The 15,900-nt window shown below is 47.3% G+C and overlaps 1 protein-coding gene across 1 annotated transcript in view; it reads left to right on the forward strand.

Moving 5' to 3' along the window:
- PPP1R12C (protein phosphatase 1 regulatory subunit 12C) overlaps positions 1-9,880 on the forward strand; it is a 45,565-nt gene extending 35,685 nt beyond the window's left edge. Inside the window, exons 11-17 of the mRNA XM_083378827.1 lie at positions 9-101; positions 265-323; positions 3,274-3,382; positions 3,540-3,644; positions 6,479-6,529; positions 7,318-7,368; positions 7,909-9,880. Coding sequence (XP_083234953.1) covers positions 9-101; positions 265-323; positions 3,274-3,382; positions 3,540-3,644; positions 6,479-6,529; positions 7,318-7,368; positions 7,909-7,995 — 555 coding nt within the window. The 3' untranslated portion in view covers positions 7,996-9,880. The remainder of the gene's footprint in view (positions 1-8; positions 102-264; positions 324-3,273; positions 3,383-3,539; positions 3,645-6,478; positions 6,530-7,317; positions 7,369-7,908) is intronic.
- The last annotated feature ends 6,020 nt before the right edge of the window (positions 9,881-15,900 follow it).

Genomic DNA, 15,900 nt, shown 5'->3' on the forward strand with positions numbered 1-15,900 from the left:
GCTCTGAGCTGGATACAGACCTTCGGAACAGACTGGCTATCCGAGACCGCAGGAAAGGCCGGCGAGAGAGGCGCATCACCGGTCTGGGAGGAAACTCAGAGGTGAAGGAGAAGGGCAGCAGAAGAGCGGGCTGGTGCACTGGAGGGAGGGCGGAGTTCAGGACACAGATAGGAGGTTACAGAGAAGGTGGCGGATGCCTTTTACGTGCACCCACGTTGATGGTGAGAACCTGTCAACCGCATTTTTTCTTCCTCCTGCTTCTAGGGGGAGGAAGACGAAGACACTGAGCAAGTCCACAATGAAGATCCATCTGTACATAGCAGGTAGATTCCTCTATATGGGCTGAGCATGTCACAAATTCAGAAAACGCCTACGTGACTCTGCTGGCCTCTCTCCCTCTCCTTCTCCCTCTCTCCCCCCTCTCTCCCCCTCTCCCTTCCTCCCTCTCCCTCTTTTCCTCTCCCCCTCTCCCTCCCTTTCCCTCTCCCTCTCCCCCTTTCCTCTCTCCTTCTCTCTCTCCCTCTCCCTCCCTCTCCCTCCCTTCCTCTCTCCCCCTCTCCCTCCCTCCCTTTCCCTCTCCTCCCTCTTTCCCTGTCCCCCTCTCCCTCCCTCTCTCTCCCTCTTTTCCTCTCCCTTTCCCTCCCTCTTTCCCTCTCTCCCTCTCTCCCTCTCCCTCCCTTTCTTTCTCTCCCCCTCCCTCCCTCTCCCTCTTTCCCTCCCCCTTCCTCCCTGTCTCTCTCCCTCTTTCCCCCTCCCTCTCCCTCCCTCCCTCCCTCTCCCTCTTTTCCTCTTCCCCTCCCTCTTCCTGTCCCTCCTTCCCTTTCCCTCTCCCCCTCTCTCCCTCCCTTTCTCTCTCCCTCTCTCCCCCTCCCTTCCTCTCCCTCCCTTTCCCTCTCCCTCTTTCCCTCTCTCCCTCCCTCTCTCCCCCTCCCCCCCTCTCTCTCCCTCCCTCCCTCCCCCCCTCCCTCCCTTTCCCTCTCCCTCTTTCCCTCTTCCCTTCTCTCCCTCCCTCCCTCCCTCCCTCTCTCTCTCTCTCTCACACACACACACAGAGAGAGAGAGAGAGAGAGAGAGAGAGACACCCCTGGACAAAAGAGAACTCATATCAAAGTAATAAATTATTTACATTTATTATTTAGTAAATAAATACATGTCATTATAAATATTTTTCAAAACGCCTATCCAAGGCAGCTCTGGATTGCACGAAGCCTGGACATTTCAGAAAAGGCTCTTTTGTGGCCTTGTATCTTGTATTTTGTGGCCTTGTAGGGACGCAGTGGCTCAGTGGGTTAGGACGCTGAGCTTGTCGATCAGAAGGTCGGCAGTTTGGCGGGTCGAATCCCAAGTGCCGCGTAGCAGAGTGAGCGTCTGTTACTCGTCCCAGCTTCTGCCAACCTAGCAGTTCGAAAGCACGTAAAAATGCAAGTAGAAAAATAGGGACCACTACAGTGGGAAGGTAACAGCGTTCTGTGCACCTTTGGCGTCTAGTCATGCCGGCCACATGACCACGGAGACGTCCTCAGACAAGCGCTGGCTCTTCGGCTTTGAAACAGAGATGAGCACCGGCCCCTAGAGTTGGAAACGACTAGCACACATGTGCGGGGGAACCTTTACCTTTATCTTCCAAAAAGCGGGGAAATTACATCCGTTCTCGCATGCTTTTCAGAGGCTCCAGAGGCCGTGTGAGAGCAAGGCCCTCTTGCACAACTTCCAGAGAGCAGAGGTCCCCAACCTTTTGAGCACCAGGGACCAGTGCCACGGAGAAAAGTTTTTCCATGGACCAGAGAGTGCGTGGTTTTGTGTGCTGCCTGCATCCCATGGATGGGGCTTTGCTTGTTTGTGCGGACCGGTTGCTGGCATGCCGCGGCCCAGTACCGGTGCATGGACCGGGGATTGAAGACCCCTGGTCTAGAGGCCTGGCATGTCACCAAAATTGACATGGCGTGTGACCCGTGATCCACGTGTGAAAGATTCACCGTCATTGCCCTGTAGTGGAGCAACGAACTGTGATCACTATATGGATAAAAGATTCTCAGTCATCCAGATAGAGTTGTCTGGAAGTTGAGTCTGGAAGAAATGGTTTTTTTCTAGCCTGGGACGAGGCTGCTGAGATTGTAGCCAATGACAAACCTAACATTGCTGGAATGAAACAAGCTTCAGGAGGGGACAAAGTGGAAGAAGCATTGTGTGTGGGGGGGGAATTCCATAGTGAAATGAGTGCTTTTAACAATGCGCTCTCTCTCAACGCATCCAGATACACAACACGGATCAAGCATTTTAGCCTCCGAGGGAGGCTTGGGCAACTACACAGTCCAGGGCTGCCTACACGTGATTGCACTTTCTGGAAATTGTGTCACAGCACCAGGACTTCTTTTCTTGTTGGTCTGAAATGCTTCACTGCTTCTCCAAGTAACTTCTTCAGTCTAACCCTAACCCTCCCCGCCCTTCCCCCTTCACAATGCTTCTTCCATTTTGTCCCTCCTGAAGCCTGTTTTATTCCAGCAATGTTAGGTTTGCCATTGGCTACAATCTCAGCAGCCTCGTCCCAGGCTGGAAGAAACCCCATTTCTGCATTAACACATGAAACCGGCACTTGTTGTTGTTGTTTTGCTAAAGCACCACTGGTCTTTTATGTTTTCCTTTCCAATCTTTTTCTCCAAGTTAATATCGTGCCTACCTAAATTGTTGTTGTTGTTATAACTTTTATTCATTAAACATGAAACTCAAGTCAACTGAACACTCAAGTTGACTGGCACTGATGGTTGACACGGGGTGCTGCCCGCATCCTAGGTATCAACCCCAGGTACCTCCTTAAAATGTAAGATGTTCCGAGTAGCGCAGTTTTTTGTCGCTTTGCTGGAGTTATTACTGCAGGAAGCTGCAGTTTCTTGATGCGTTTTGCAAAGTTTTTGGACCTAGTTCCCAGTGCCCCGATGACAATGGGTAGCATCACTGTTACGCATTTCATCCATAATCGCGCAGTTTCGATGGGCAGGTCGCAGTATTTCGTAATTTTTCCCAGTTCTTTTTCTTCGACTCTGGCATCTCCTGGTACAGCGATATCAATCAACTGTACGATGATGATGATGATGGTTGTTTTGTTGTATTATTATTATTATTATTATTATTATTATTATTATTATTATTATTATTATTATTATTATTATTATTATTATTACTATTACTATTACTATTATTATTATTATTATTGCATCATGCAAAGGAGCCAGCAGAGGGCAGTGCTCACCACCTCCTTCTGCTGCTTCTTTTCAGCGATCACTTAAACAGCCTTCTGCCAAACCGGACGGCCCCTCCGGGCTGCCAGAGAGGGAACAGCGCGCCTTCGGGCTGCAGAGAAGAACCGGACAGTTATTACAAGAAAGTTAGTGCTTGGAGAAGGAGGGTTTTGTCCTCACCGGGGCAGGCAAAAAAAAAAAAGCAGCTGCAAAGGAAGGGGAGGGGGCGTATCTTGCACTTGGCTCATCTTTCTCATTGCCTCCTTTTTCTTTTCCTTCCACCCTCCCGCGTGCGTCTCTAAGCTGTATGAAGATCTCTTGATTGAGAATGAAAAGCTGAAGGAACAGTTGCAGGAGGCGCAGCTCCAACTCACGCAGATTAAGCTGGAGCTGGAAAGAGTGACCCAGGTACGTAGGGGGGCAGGGCAAGGCGGGTCCCTTCGTGGGGGAGCTGGATGGAAGGGGGAAGGGGAGGACCGAAGAGGCGTATTGGGACTGAGAGCCTTAGCAGGCAACGCTGGTGAAGATTGGAGAGAACGTAGAGCCAAAATCTGGGATACAGAATGTGGGGCGATGTGCTTAAGATCTAGGATCAGGAGCAGGGGATACTCGGGTCCACCCTACGCAACAGACGTTCTCTACGTATCCGGGCCAGTTATTTTACTTTATTTATATCCCACCTTTATTATTTGTAGAAATAACTCAAGGCTGCGAACATGCACAACACACCTTCCTCCCTATTTGCCCCACCACAATAACCCTCCGAAGTAAGTTAGACTTGAGAGAGAGAGTGACTAGCCCAAAGTCATCCAGCTGGCTTTCACGGCTAAGGAAGGCAAAGCTTGAACTCACAATGTCTTGCTGTCTACCTCTTAGGGCTGTTGTGGGCAAAAAATGGGAGGAGGGAACACCGTATATCAGGGCTTTTCAACCTTTTCACCCATTGTACCACTTTTAGGATATGGCAACATCCGAGTACCATCAGTTGCCTAGCAAGGTGTCAAAAACTTGATGACAAAAAAAAGGAAAAAAGTAATGAAGTACAGGTAGTCCTCGACTTACAACAGTTCGCTTAGTGACTGTTCGAAGTTACAATGGCACTGAAAAAGTGCCCCCCCAAGCCACAGCCGAGCAAAACACCTGCCTGCCCACCTGGTGGCAATATTCCTCCTGTCCGAGGTTGTTGTGAGCATTTCTGCTGAGGATTGGCAGTGGGGGTGGGGTGGGGGTATGTTTGGTTTTTATTCTCTCCCCCCCCCCCATTTGCTGGGTGGTTGCAGCAGGTTTTGGTCACTTCACATGGCCCTGGGACACTGTGACCGTCATAAATCAGTTGCCAAGCATCTGAATGTAAATCACAAGACCCTGGAGATGCTGCAACATTCCAGCTGATCGGCGCTTCTTCTGGGCTCAGAAGCACCAGGATCAGCGCCGAGCTCCAGTTGGAGCCTGGCACTGATCCTGGCGCTTCCCCTGAGCCCTGACAGCCCTGCAACTCCAGCCATCTCTCACTCAGGCTTGTGCGGTGCTGCCACCGGTTCAGCTCCTTCCCTCCCCCCGCTACCATTTTTCTAGGATGGTCGCGTACCACCTGCCAGGTGCCAATGTACCACAGGTGGTACCCGTACCACTGGTTGAAAAGCCCTGCCGTATATGCCTCCTTTTCAGCCTACCAGGTAGACCAGAAAGGAAACAGGCCAGATAATCTGATATCACTTAATTGAAAAGCTCCGTTAACAAAATCTCGTGCAAGTCTGAAAGTACAGTTGTCCCGTGGTCACGTTTAGTAACACAAGGAGGGTCCCTTTTCAGCTTCTTGCTCTACCCACTGTGCAGCTGTGGGCTATGCTCCCTCTTATCTAACTACTCCCTAGGCAGCATCTCCTCTCCCCCTCCCCCGCCCATCATTCTTACAGGCCATTACGTTATTTGACCTCCAGAATGAAAGGTCAGCTATAAAGTTAACAAATAAATAAAATACATAGCTTTAGCGTATATTTGCTTTAGATTTCCATCTTTGCAATTAATCTGGAATGAATTATTTTTTAAAAAAGTCTCAGTAACTGTACTGAGTAGTCTTGATTGACTGCTGTTTCTCCCAGTGTTTGCAATTCTGGCTCACCTGTGGGTATCTTAAGGAATTGACTTAAGAACCGACAGATATAAAATGGTTTGCTAGAAATGGATGCGTAGCCCTCCTCCTAGTCCAGGCGACATTAATCCAGCCTTTCCATCTGTGAACTCGCTTGTAGAGTGTGATCTTCAGATGAGGCACATGTCTGGATTTTCAGCGATGCCCCCACCCCCCCAGCCTCAATGATAAACCACTTCTGTCCCTGAGGTTCACGTTCCTGTCTTATCTATCTATCTATCTATCTATCTATCTATCTATCTATCTATCTATCTATCTATCTATCTATCTATTTAAATTTATATGCCGCCCTTCTCCCTAAGGACTCAGGGCGGCGCACAACAATAAAAATTAAAAACATAAAATAGAAAATTTAACAATAAATACAGTAATTATATGACAATTTAAAAACCAGTAAAAAGCTAATTAAAACCGTAGTCAGTCCAGGCCCGCTTGTTGGAACCACCAGGTCTTCAGGTCACGGCGGAAGGACCAAAGGTCAGGGTCCATCCGCAGCTCCGGGGGCAGTTCATTCCAGAGGGTCGGCGCACCCACAGAGAAGGCTCTCCCCCTGGGGGTCGCCAGCCGGCATTGTCTGGCCGACGGCACCCTTAGGAGGCCAACTCTGTGGGAGCGAACCGGGCAATGGGAGGTTGACAATGGCAGCAGGTGGTCTCGCAAGTACCCCGGGCCTAAGCCATGTAGGGCTTTAAAGGTGATTATCATCACCTTGAATCGCACCCGGAGGGCAACCGGAAGCCAATGCAGCTTGCGCAGGAGTGGTGTAACATGGAAGTACCGAGATACTCCCATAAGCACCCGCGCGGCCACATTCTGCACCAGCTGAAGCCTCCGGGTGCTCTTCAAGGGCAGCCCCATGTAAAGAGCATTGCAGTAATCCAGACGAGAATTGACGGGGGCATGGGTAACCGTGCATAGGGCATCTCGGTCCATTCCCTAGGTTGCGTATTGCTGTATTGTATGGTTTATTATTATTTTACCAGTCGTACCCTGTCTTCAGATCTGCAAGGGGGAGGGACATAAATGTTTAAAAAGTAAAGCACAGAAATGATTTTGAGTCTTTTTTTTTTTTTTTTTTTGGTTCGGCCAGAGGCAGGAGCGCTTTGCTGAACGACCGGCTCTTCTAGAACTAGAGAGATTTGTAAGTATTTGTTCCTCCCTCCCTCCCTCCCTATTCCTTCCCCTCTCCTGCCTTGCCAGAACTGACCGATCAAACAGTTTGATGCCACCTTTGGGGAGAAGCCTGTCAGTGAGGCAACTATGCTGTTGAGGAAAGGACAGTAACTGACTGGGCATTTTTACCCGTTCTGAAGGTTGGGGTTTCAAGGAAAGAGTGTACGCTTTTAATCTAGGAATCAGGGGTGTCAAACTCAATTTCACTCAGGGCCACATTGGCATTGCGGTTGCCCTCAGGGGGGCTGGGTGGGTATGGCCAGGGTGGGCGGGGCCTACTGGGTGGGCGTGGCCAGAGTGTGTATGGCCTACTGGGTGGGCATGGCCAGCTCTACATCGTTCGCATCAAGGGTGCCTATGGGGGCCCGGGCAGGAGTGGGACAGATCTGAGGGTCTCTGGCAGAAGGAGGGTCTCTGGGCCAGGGCCAAGGCAATGGGGGCCATTCCCTCACTGTTTCCAGGATGGCTTCGCGGGCCACATGAAACCACTTCGCGGGCTGGATCCCCCCCCCCCGGGGCCTTGTGTTTGACATGTCTAATCTAGGTTATTTGCATCTCCCCTCGAAGGAGAGCAGTTCCTTGACCAGTATGTGTGGCCTGTAGGAATTCTAAACGGCACAACATTAAACTTACCCAGTTTTATTCTACAGAGGTTGATTTCTCCCCACTCAGCAGAATTGCATGCTTAGGATTCCTTTCCTGCATCCCCTCTTACTTCCATCTCTTTGTCCCACCTTCCATCTCTCCCCAAACCAGGAGCGTCGAGCATTGGAAAGGAAAGCCGCTGAGCTGGAGGAAGAATTGAAGGTGACTCTTCTCTTGCTGAAGGGAGCCGCTCCTCTGGCTGGGAGCAAGGAAGGAGGAGGAGGTGGCGGGGAGGAAGTAGGTTTGCAATACAGGTAGTCCTCGGCTTACGACCACAATTGAGCCGAGAATCTCTGTTGCTAAACAGGACGGTCATTAAGTGAGCTTTGCCCCATTTTCAGACCTTTCTTCCCCCAGTTAAGTGAATCGCTTCAGTTCTTCATTTAGCATGACGGTTGTTAAGTGAACCAACGTCTAGCTTCCCCCGCTGACTTGGCTGGTCAGAAAGTTGCAAAAGGGTGACCAGCACGTGATTCCCACCTTCCTTTTAACCCTCATAAAAGACACGCCAGTTGCCATGTGAATTTCGGTCACGCAACCGCGGGGATGCTGCGACGGTTGTAAGTGTGAAGAGCAAGTCCCGAGTCACTTATTTCACTGCTGTTGTCAGTCATTAAACGAATGGTTGTAAGTCGAGGACTACCTGTAGCCGAAAGAGGTGCCTTTGGGCGTTTGACTTTGTATCTGCCTTTCCCCTCACAGGCTCTGTCAGATCTGAAGGCCGACAACCAGCGTCTTAAAGACGAAAACGCCGCTCTTATCCGTGTGATCAGCAAGCTCTCCAAGTGACCACCATTTGCTGTCACTGTCCCCCGGCTTCTGTCTGAAGCAGGGACCTTCCTCCACACACCCCACCACCGCCGCCGCCACGACATGTACCAAGATATCCTGAGCAGGGACAGGAGAAATACATGGAGGATAGGGTTGGTCCCCTTCCTCTCACCACCCAGACACTCCAGACGCGGGCTGTTCTGAGGCTTGGCCGCATAGGCCCCACCAACGATTTGTTTTCCCCAGAAGTTTGTCTCGACGCCTGCTTCTCCTCCCCCCAGCCCTTTCCCCTTCCCAGAGACAGTATTTATTTTGTGGCTTCCTTCAGTGATGCTCTTTGCTGCTTTTCCTCCAGGGAACAAGGGGCACAGGGATGATAGGAACCAGTCTTTCTGGGAACCCTTAGGAGCGGGGTGGCCAGCATTGTTGCTGTGGGGAAATGGGATTATTAACAGGCCTTCTTGACAAACCAGGTCCTTACGGTTAAGCTTGCCGGCCCAAGAGACAGGTTACCCAGCAGTGGCCATGCCGTTGGGTGGAAGAAACGTCTCGGGTCGCGAGTCCCAGCGTTCTTCCGTCGGCGGCACGCATCCTGACTAGCAAATGCCGCCAGAGGCCGGCAAGCATTAATGGATGGGATGGAGGGTGGCCTCTGGTCTTTGCCGAGCTAAAAGGAAGTGAGCAGACGGATTGCAGCAGCGATCCACGGCAGTCTCGGCCGGGGCCAAGCTGTGAGAGATCCCTTGGTCACTCACAAGGGGAGGCTTGGGAGTCGTGCCTGATTAGCTGTGAGGATGACGACGAATGTCAATGGCGGGGTGAGAGAGGCAGCAGCGCCGTGGAGGTTCTGCTCTTTTCTCTTTGCACCTTAACCCTCGGGTGCAAAGATTGCGTTGTCCCCTCTCTGGTCTTTGAATGTCCATAAAGTTAGGTGGATTTTTTTTTCCAGAAGTGCACCTAACTCAGGCCAAAGGAAACCTGCCTCTTCCTTCCTTCCTTCCTTCCTTCCTTCCTTCCTTCCTTCCTTCCTTCCTTCCTTCCTTCCTTCCTGCCTGCCTTCCTTCCTTCCTTCCTTCCTTCCTTCCTTCCTTCCTTCCTTCCTTCCTTCCTCCCGCCGTTTGGACCACAGCCTTCTGCCAACCACCCAGCTTGGTGATGATGCTGGCACTGTCACCGTGAGGTTTGAAGCCAATAAGCGAGGCCATAGCCAAAGCCCACACTTGACACGGTTACCTAAGTTGCCAGCCTTCACTCCTGCTTCTCCAGGAGCTGTGCCTCCTTGACCTTTCATTTTTCTAGCTCCCTGGGCACCATTTGTCTCCCAGAAGTAATCTGGAGCTCCAGCTTAGCGGCTGTCCCATATTTTGCTTCCTGCACGCATGCAATCCAATACTTTTCAATGTTGAAACTGAGGGCTAGAAGTACTTCAAAGTGAAACTGAGGGCTAGAAGTAATTCCAAGAGGAAAAAAACGGGTCCAAAGTACAACCCTGAAAAACCTGTTTGTGTGTGTGTGCGTGCGTGCGTGTGTGTGTTTTTCCTGCGCTATCATGAGCCAAGATTCCTTTGCCAAAATAAATAATCCCTTCCTTTTCTGCCATGGCCCCTTCTTCCGATTCCCCACTTTTTTTCCCTCCACCTGCCCTCGTCCAGGGACTCCCCCCACACCTCCCTCCATAAATACCTGTACATAACAGAAGTATTTTCTATATGGCTGCATTGCCAACAAAAACCAGAAGAAAAATGCAGAGAAACTTAAATGTGCAATATCGCATGAGTATTTTTTTTTCCAAAGAAGTCTCTATATTGTACTTGTTTATTCAGCAGCGCAGCTGCCATTGTTTTAAAGAACCGGGAATCGAAATGACCGTGTTTGAATATAATAAACAAAATTTAAAAATTGGTGTCTGAATGCTGTCTTTTCTCCCATCAGTTACGTAATACCTGCCTGAAAGTAGGGATACCAGAGAGCTGTAGGTAGGTGGTCCTTCCTCAGCCATGTGCAGTTGTGTTGGACTTCAATTTCTGAAAAGGTAGAGGGTTAAAATTGAGTTAGATCAGGGTGGGCAGTTAGGGCCATTTTACAACCTATGGACTCCCAAGTTCCAGAATTCCTGAGCCAGCCATGCTGGCTCAGGAATTCTGGGAATTGGAGTCCACAAGTCAGAGTTGCCATAATTGCCCACCCGAGTTAGATAAAAACCCTGGAGGACACACCTATTAGTGGTTCTACAGAGACTCCATAGTCAGAGGTATTTTCGGCATGTGGTAACTCTGGAGTTGCCGTTGAAGAAGATCGTTGCTTGGATGTGCTACATAGCTGTGGCCATAGTTGCTCCTAATATTGAGATTCTTCCTTTCAAGGCCTCAGGAGGTCTTCCCAACATAGTTTTGATTGTTATTGGTATACAGTACTATAAATCCATCCCACCTTCTCCACATCTGAAGATTTCGTGGCCTTGACCTGAACCCAACTCGAAAGAGGCTTCTCTAATTTGTTTGTTGTGCGTTAAGCCTTCTGGCTTAATATAGCGCAGCCCTTGTCCCTTCACCCTCGGGACAATTACAAGACAATTTGTTAGACTGGAAGCTGATTTAGAGATGACTCAGTGACCTCTTAAAGCTCGTTCTAGGTCTAAAATTAGTGGTTAGGGTTGGCCCCATCCTTCCTTATTCACTTCCTTTTCTGGACACATTTCAAGAACAGCCAAGATGTCACAGCTAGGTGTGGCCCCTGGCCAGGAATGACTCATGACAGTTTGACATCCCTCTGGGCATGACAGAGATGGCATCCTCCCATTTCCAGTTCCCAGAAGCCAAGAGGCTTGGCTTTTGCATTTTTCTTTTTATTGGCATGTATGTGCCTTATTGCAAGATTTAGAGCAGTTTGTGTCCACCTTTTGGCTCATCTGAATTGTCTTGGGCTGCATACAAGTAGTCCTTGACTTACGACCACAATTCAGCCCCAAATTTTGTTGCTAAGCTAGACAGTTGTTCAATGAGTTGTGCCCCGTTTTATGACCTTTCTTGCCACGGTTGTTAAGTTAGTGACGCAAGTTGTTAAGTGAATCTGGCTTCCCCATTGATTTTGCTTCTCAGAAGGTTGCAGGTGATCACGTGACCCAGGGGACACGTAACTGTCACAAACCAGTTGCCAAGCATCCGAAGTTCGATCCCGTGACCATGGGGATGCTGCAACGGTTGTGTGATAAAACAAGTCATAAGTCACCTTTTTTGGTGCCATTGTAACTTTGAACGATCACTAAACAAATTGTTATATGTCAAGGACTGATATATATAAATAACAAACTTCCTTTATTTTTTAAGATCTTGTGGGGCTGCATTACTAGCTATTCAGGGCTGCGTGCCGCCCACAGACTGCCAGTTGGACAGACCCGGCTTAGGGGCAAGGAATCATCTTTAAGGTGGTAGCAATCACTTAACAGGCAAATTTGGTTTCAGAACAGATCTTGTGTTTGTTAAAACTGCAGAGTAGCCAAAGCTTCCTTGGGGGTGGGGCTTACAATATTATGCTATCAGCCCTTGGCCATTGATAGACCCTAAAAGGTGGGGGTAACTAAAGATTCAGTATTTTCACGAACACGAGTCCATTTATATCAGAGGTGTCCAACCTTGGCAACTTAAGACCTGTAGACTTCAACTCCCAGAATTCCACTGCTGGCACGATTGACTGTGGAATTCTTGGGAGTTGAAGTCCACAACTCTTAAAGTTGCCAAGGTTGGTCGGCCTTGATTGATATAATATTTTTAATTTCCCCAAATATTAGTGCTGAATAATAATTTTAAGTGGTTCGGAGGGACACAGATTGTACGATCATTTTAAAATAAAAAGTGGCAGCAAATTTTGCTTCCCTGAATTTGTTTTTGTTTTTTTCAAAATCCCTGTCAATACTCTGCTATGCGAGGAAGTGCATTCTTAGTTAATGTTATATGGAACAACTTAATAAAAGCTACATATTTTTAAAATAATAGGCTAATTAAAACTGAAGATGGTTTACTACATATTTAATATAGATGTCTCCTATGCTAAGAGTCTGGGTACAGAAATATGTAGACGTTTGAACTCCAGAATAAATACAGCAACGTTTTGGGTTATAAAGATTATTTTTTTTCCAGTCCTACTAAAAGTTCTGTCTGGTGAGATTTATTGTGTCTCCCATCTCTCGTATCAGATCTCTTTAAAAATACTACAACCATATCCATGAAACTATGATTTCTTCCTTTGTAAAAGGAGGCTGAATTTGTATATTTCCTTTTCTAATCGCTTTTGGACATTGTTTGTTAACTTTCTGTTATTAGGAACCTTCAAGTTAACAAGTTTTACAGCACTAGGTTTGTTTTCAGCAATACTTAGTGAAAGAAAATTTAAATATATGTTTAAGGACTTTTAACTTTTTTTTACTTTTGAAATAACCTACTACTAGATAAGATAGAAAAATGTGGGTTAGACAGCATCACCACCAGATGGGTTCATAACTGGCTGACCGGTTCCTCAATGGAACTGAATTTACATGGAAGGAAGTATGCAGTGGGGTTCTCCAAGACTCTGTTCTGGACCCAGTGCTCTTCAACATCTTCATCAATGATTTGGACAAGGAGATTAATAATAATAATAATAATAATAATAATAATAATAATAATAATAATAATAATAATAATAATAATAATAATAATAATAATTTGGAAGGGACCTTGGAGGTCATCTAGTCCAACCCCCTGCTAAGGCAGGAAACCCTATACCATTTCAGACAAACGGCTGTCCAGTCTCTTCTTAAAAACTTCCAGTGTTGGAGCATTCACCACTTCTGGAGGCAGGTTGTTCCACTGGTTAGTTGTTCTAACTGTCAGGAAGTTTCTCCTTAGTTCTAGGTTGCTTCTCTCCTTGACTAGTTTCCATCCGTTGCTTCTTGTCTTGCTTTCAGGTGCTTTGGAGAATAGCTTGGCTCCCTCTTCTTTCTGGCAGCCCCTGAGACACTGCTATCATGTCACCCCTCACCCTTCTCTTCATTAAACTACACATACCCAATTCCAGCAACCGTTCCCTATATGTTTTAGCCTCCAGTCCCCCAATCATCTTTGTTGCTCTTCTCTGTACACTTTCTAGAGTCTCAACATCTTTTTTACATCGTGGTGACCAAAACTGGATGCAGTATTCCAGGTGTGGCCTTACCAAGGCATTGTAAAGTGGTATTAGTACTTCACGTGATCTTGATTCTATCCCTCTTTTAATACAGCCTAGCACTGTGTTGGCTTTTTTGGCAGCTGCAGCACACTGCTGGCTCATATTTAAGTGATTGTCCACTAGGACTCCAAGATCTCTCTCACAGTTACTACTATCGAGCAAGGTACCACCTATACTATACCTGTGCATTTGATTTTTCCTGCCTAAATGTAGAACCTTACTTTTTTCACAATTGAATTTTATTTTGTTAGATAGTGCCCAGTGTTTGAGTCTGTCCAGATCCTCCTGTATCTTAAGCCTGTCTTCTGGAGTATTGGCTATTCCTGCCAGCTTGGTGTCATCTGCAAATTTGATGAGTTCCCCATCTATCCCCTCATCCAAATCATTGATGAAGATGTTGAAGAGCACTGGGCCCAGAACAGAGCCCTGGGGCACCCCACTACACACTTCCTTCCATGTAGATGCAGTTCCATTGAGGACCACACGCTGAGTACGGCCTGTCAGCCAGCTACGAATCCATCTGGTGGTGATGCTATCTAACCCACATTTTTCTATAGATAGATGGGGAACTCATCAAATTTGCAGATGACACCAAGCTGGCAGAAATAGCCAACACTCCAGAAGATAGGCTTATTCTTCCTCTGCAATAAAGATGAATTGGTGCACGCAGCAGACATAAATTAGCTTTCCTCACTTAGGCCACGCGGAAAGGTAGGCTTCCTTTAGAGCTGTTGGCATAGTTTTCTTCTTCCAGGTTGCTGTTGAAATTTCTCATTAATCCGAGTGGTCTCCAGTCCTTCTTCCCACAAAAGTTCTTTTATAGCTCCCTTAAAAATAATAAAAAGGGAAAAAAAACAACACCTGGCTGTGTCAATGAGATTTTTAATGATCTTTCTGCCTTCTTTTATAACATGCAATAGACACTGATGCCAGACAAGCAAGTTGTTATGAGAAATGGTGAGATGACCTTTGTATCTTATGGTCATGAGGTTCTAAGGCAGGATTGTCAAACTCGCAGCGTAAGGTATCGTGACTTTTTTTTCCATTGCTGGCAGTTTGACACCTCTGTACTAAGGAATACTGAAAGGCCATTGTCTGGGGATGGGGGGAAGGAGCAAGTAGCTGAAGAGACAGAAACATGAATTCCTTTGGTATGGATCAGAAAGAGCCATCTACCAATAGCTATTTATCCCTAGGGGTAGGCAACCTTGGCTTTTTTATGACTCGTGGACTTCAACTCCCAGAATTCCTGAGCCAGCCATGCTGAGGGGAAAGGGAGAGGTTTCCAAGCTGAGCTATGCTGGCTCAGGAATTCTGGGAGTTGAAGTCCATGAGTCATAAAAGAGCCAAGGTTGCCTACCCCTGCGGCCTAGGCCAAAGGATGGTTTGAGGTAGAAGATCCAGCCCTGCAGCTAGGCAGATAAGAGCAGTGGCCTGCTTGAACCAGAGTCTCCATTGTACATTGTGTAGGGCTCCTGGTTGGATATGCACAACAATCATCACACTAAATAAAATGAAGGAGAACTGCTCCTTCTCATCCTGTAACAAAAGATTAGCTGTTCGGCACTTCAGCACACGGGTGTTTCCACTCATTCAGTTTTGAGTATGAATACAAACACAAAATATTTTTATAATGTAATAAAAGAGGCACAGTTCCCATTCTGTTTATTCGTAATGCAGCTATTTCCAGATTAGTCTATTATTAGATGCCAAGGCTGGAGAAGCAAGTCAGACTGCTTATCCCTCCAGGTCTCTAATACCTACTCTGCTGGGAAATGGCTCTTTGCGGCACATTTCCAATTGCAGAGAGGCAAAGATTACATCTGGAGATTTCAGCATGTAAATCAAGTCTCTGCTAAAAGCAGACTTTTTCTTTTGTTTTTGTTGTTAGTTGCAAAGTCATGTCCGACCCATCGCGACCCCATGGACAATGTTCCTCCAGGCCTTCCTGTCCTTTACCATCTTCTGGAGTCCATTTAAGCTCACGCCTACTGCTTCAGTGACTCCATCCAGCCACCTCATTCTCTGTCGTCCCCTTCTTCTCTTGCCCTCCACCTTTCCCAGCATTAGGCTCTTCTCCTGTGAGTCTTTCCTTCTCATTAGGTGGCCAAAGTATTTGAGTTTCAGCTTCAGGATCTGGCCTTCTAAAGAGCAGTCAGGGTTGATCTCCTCTAGGACTGACTGGTTTGATCACCTTGCAGTCCAAGGGACTCGCAGGAGTCTTCTCCAGCACCATAGTTCAAAGGCCCCAATTTACTGCATCGTCTTTTAAGATTTTGAATAGCTCAGTTGGAATACGATCACCTCCACTAGCTTTGTTGTTGCTCAGTTTTTCTAAGGCCAACTTCACTTCACATTCTAGGATGTCTGGCTCGAGGTCAGTGACCACCTCATCGTGGTTATCAGGGAAGTTAAGCTCATTCTTGTATAGTTCTTCTATGTAATTTTGCCACTTCTTCTTAATCTCTTCTGCCTTTGTTAGGTCCCTGCCATTTTGGTCCTTTGTCATGCCCATTTTTGCATGAAATGTTCCCTTCATCTCTCCAATTTTCTTGAAGAGATCTCTGCTCCTCCTTATTCTATTATTTTCTTTTATTTCTTTGCACTGTTCATTTAAGAAGGCATTCTTAACTCTTCTAGCTATTCTCTGGAATTCTGCATTCAGTGGGCGTATCTTTCTTTTTCTCCCTTGCCTTTCACTTCCCTCCTGTCCTCAGGTAT

The sequence above is a fragment of the Vipera ursinii genome (genome assembly GCF_947247035.1).
Source record: "Vipera ursinii genome assembly, chromosome: Z".
NCBI classification, from domain to species: domain Eukaryota; kingdom Metazoa; phylum Chordata; class Lepidosauria; order Squamata; family Viperidae; genus Vipera; species Vipera ursinii.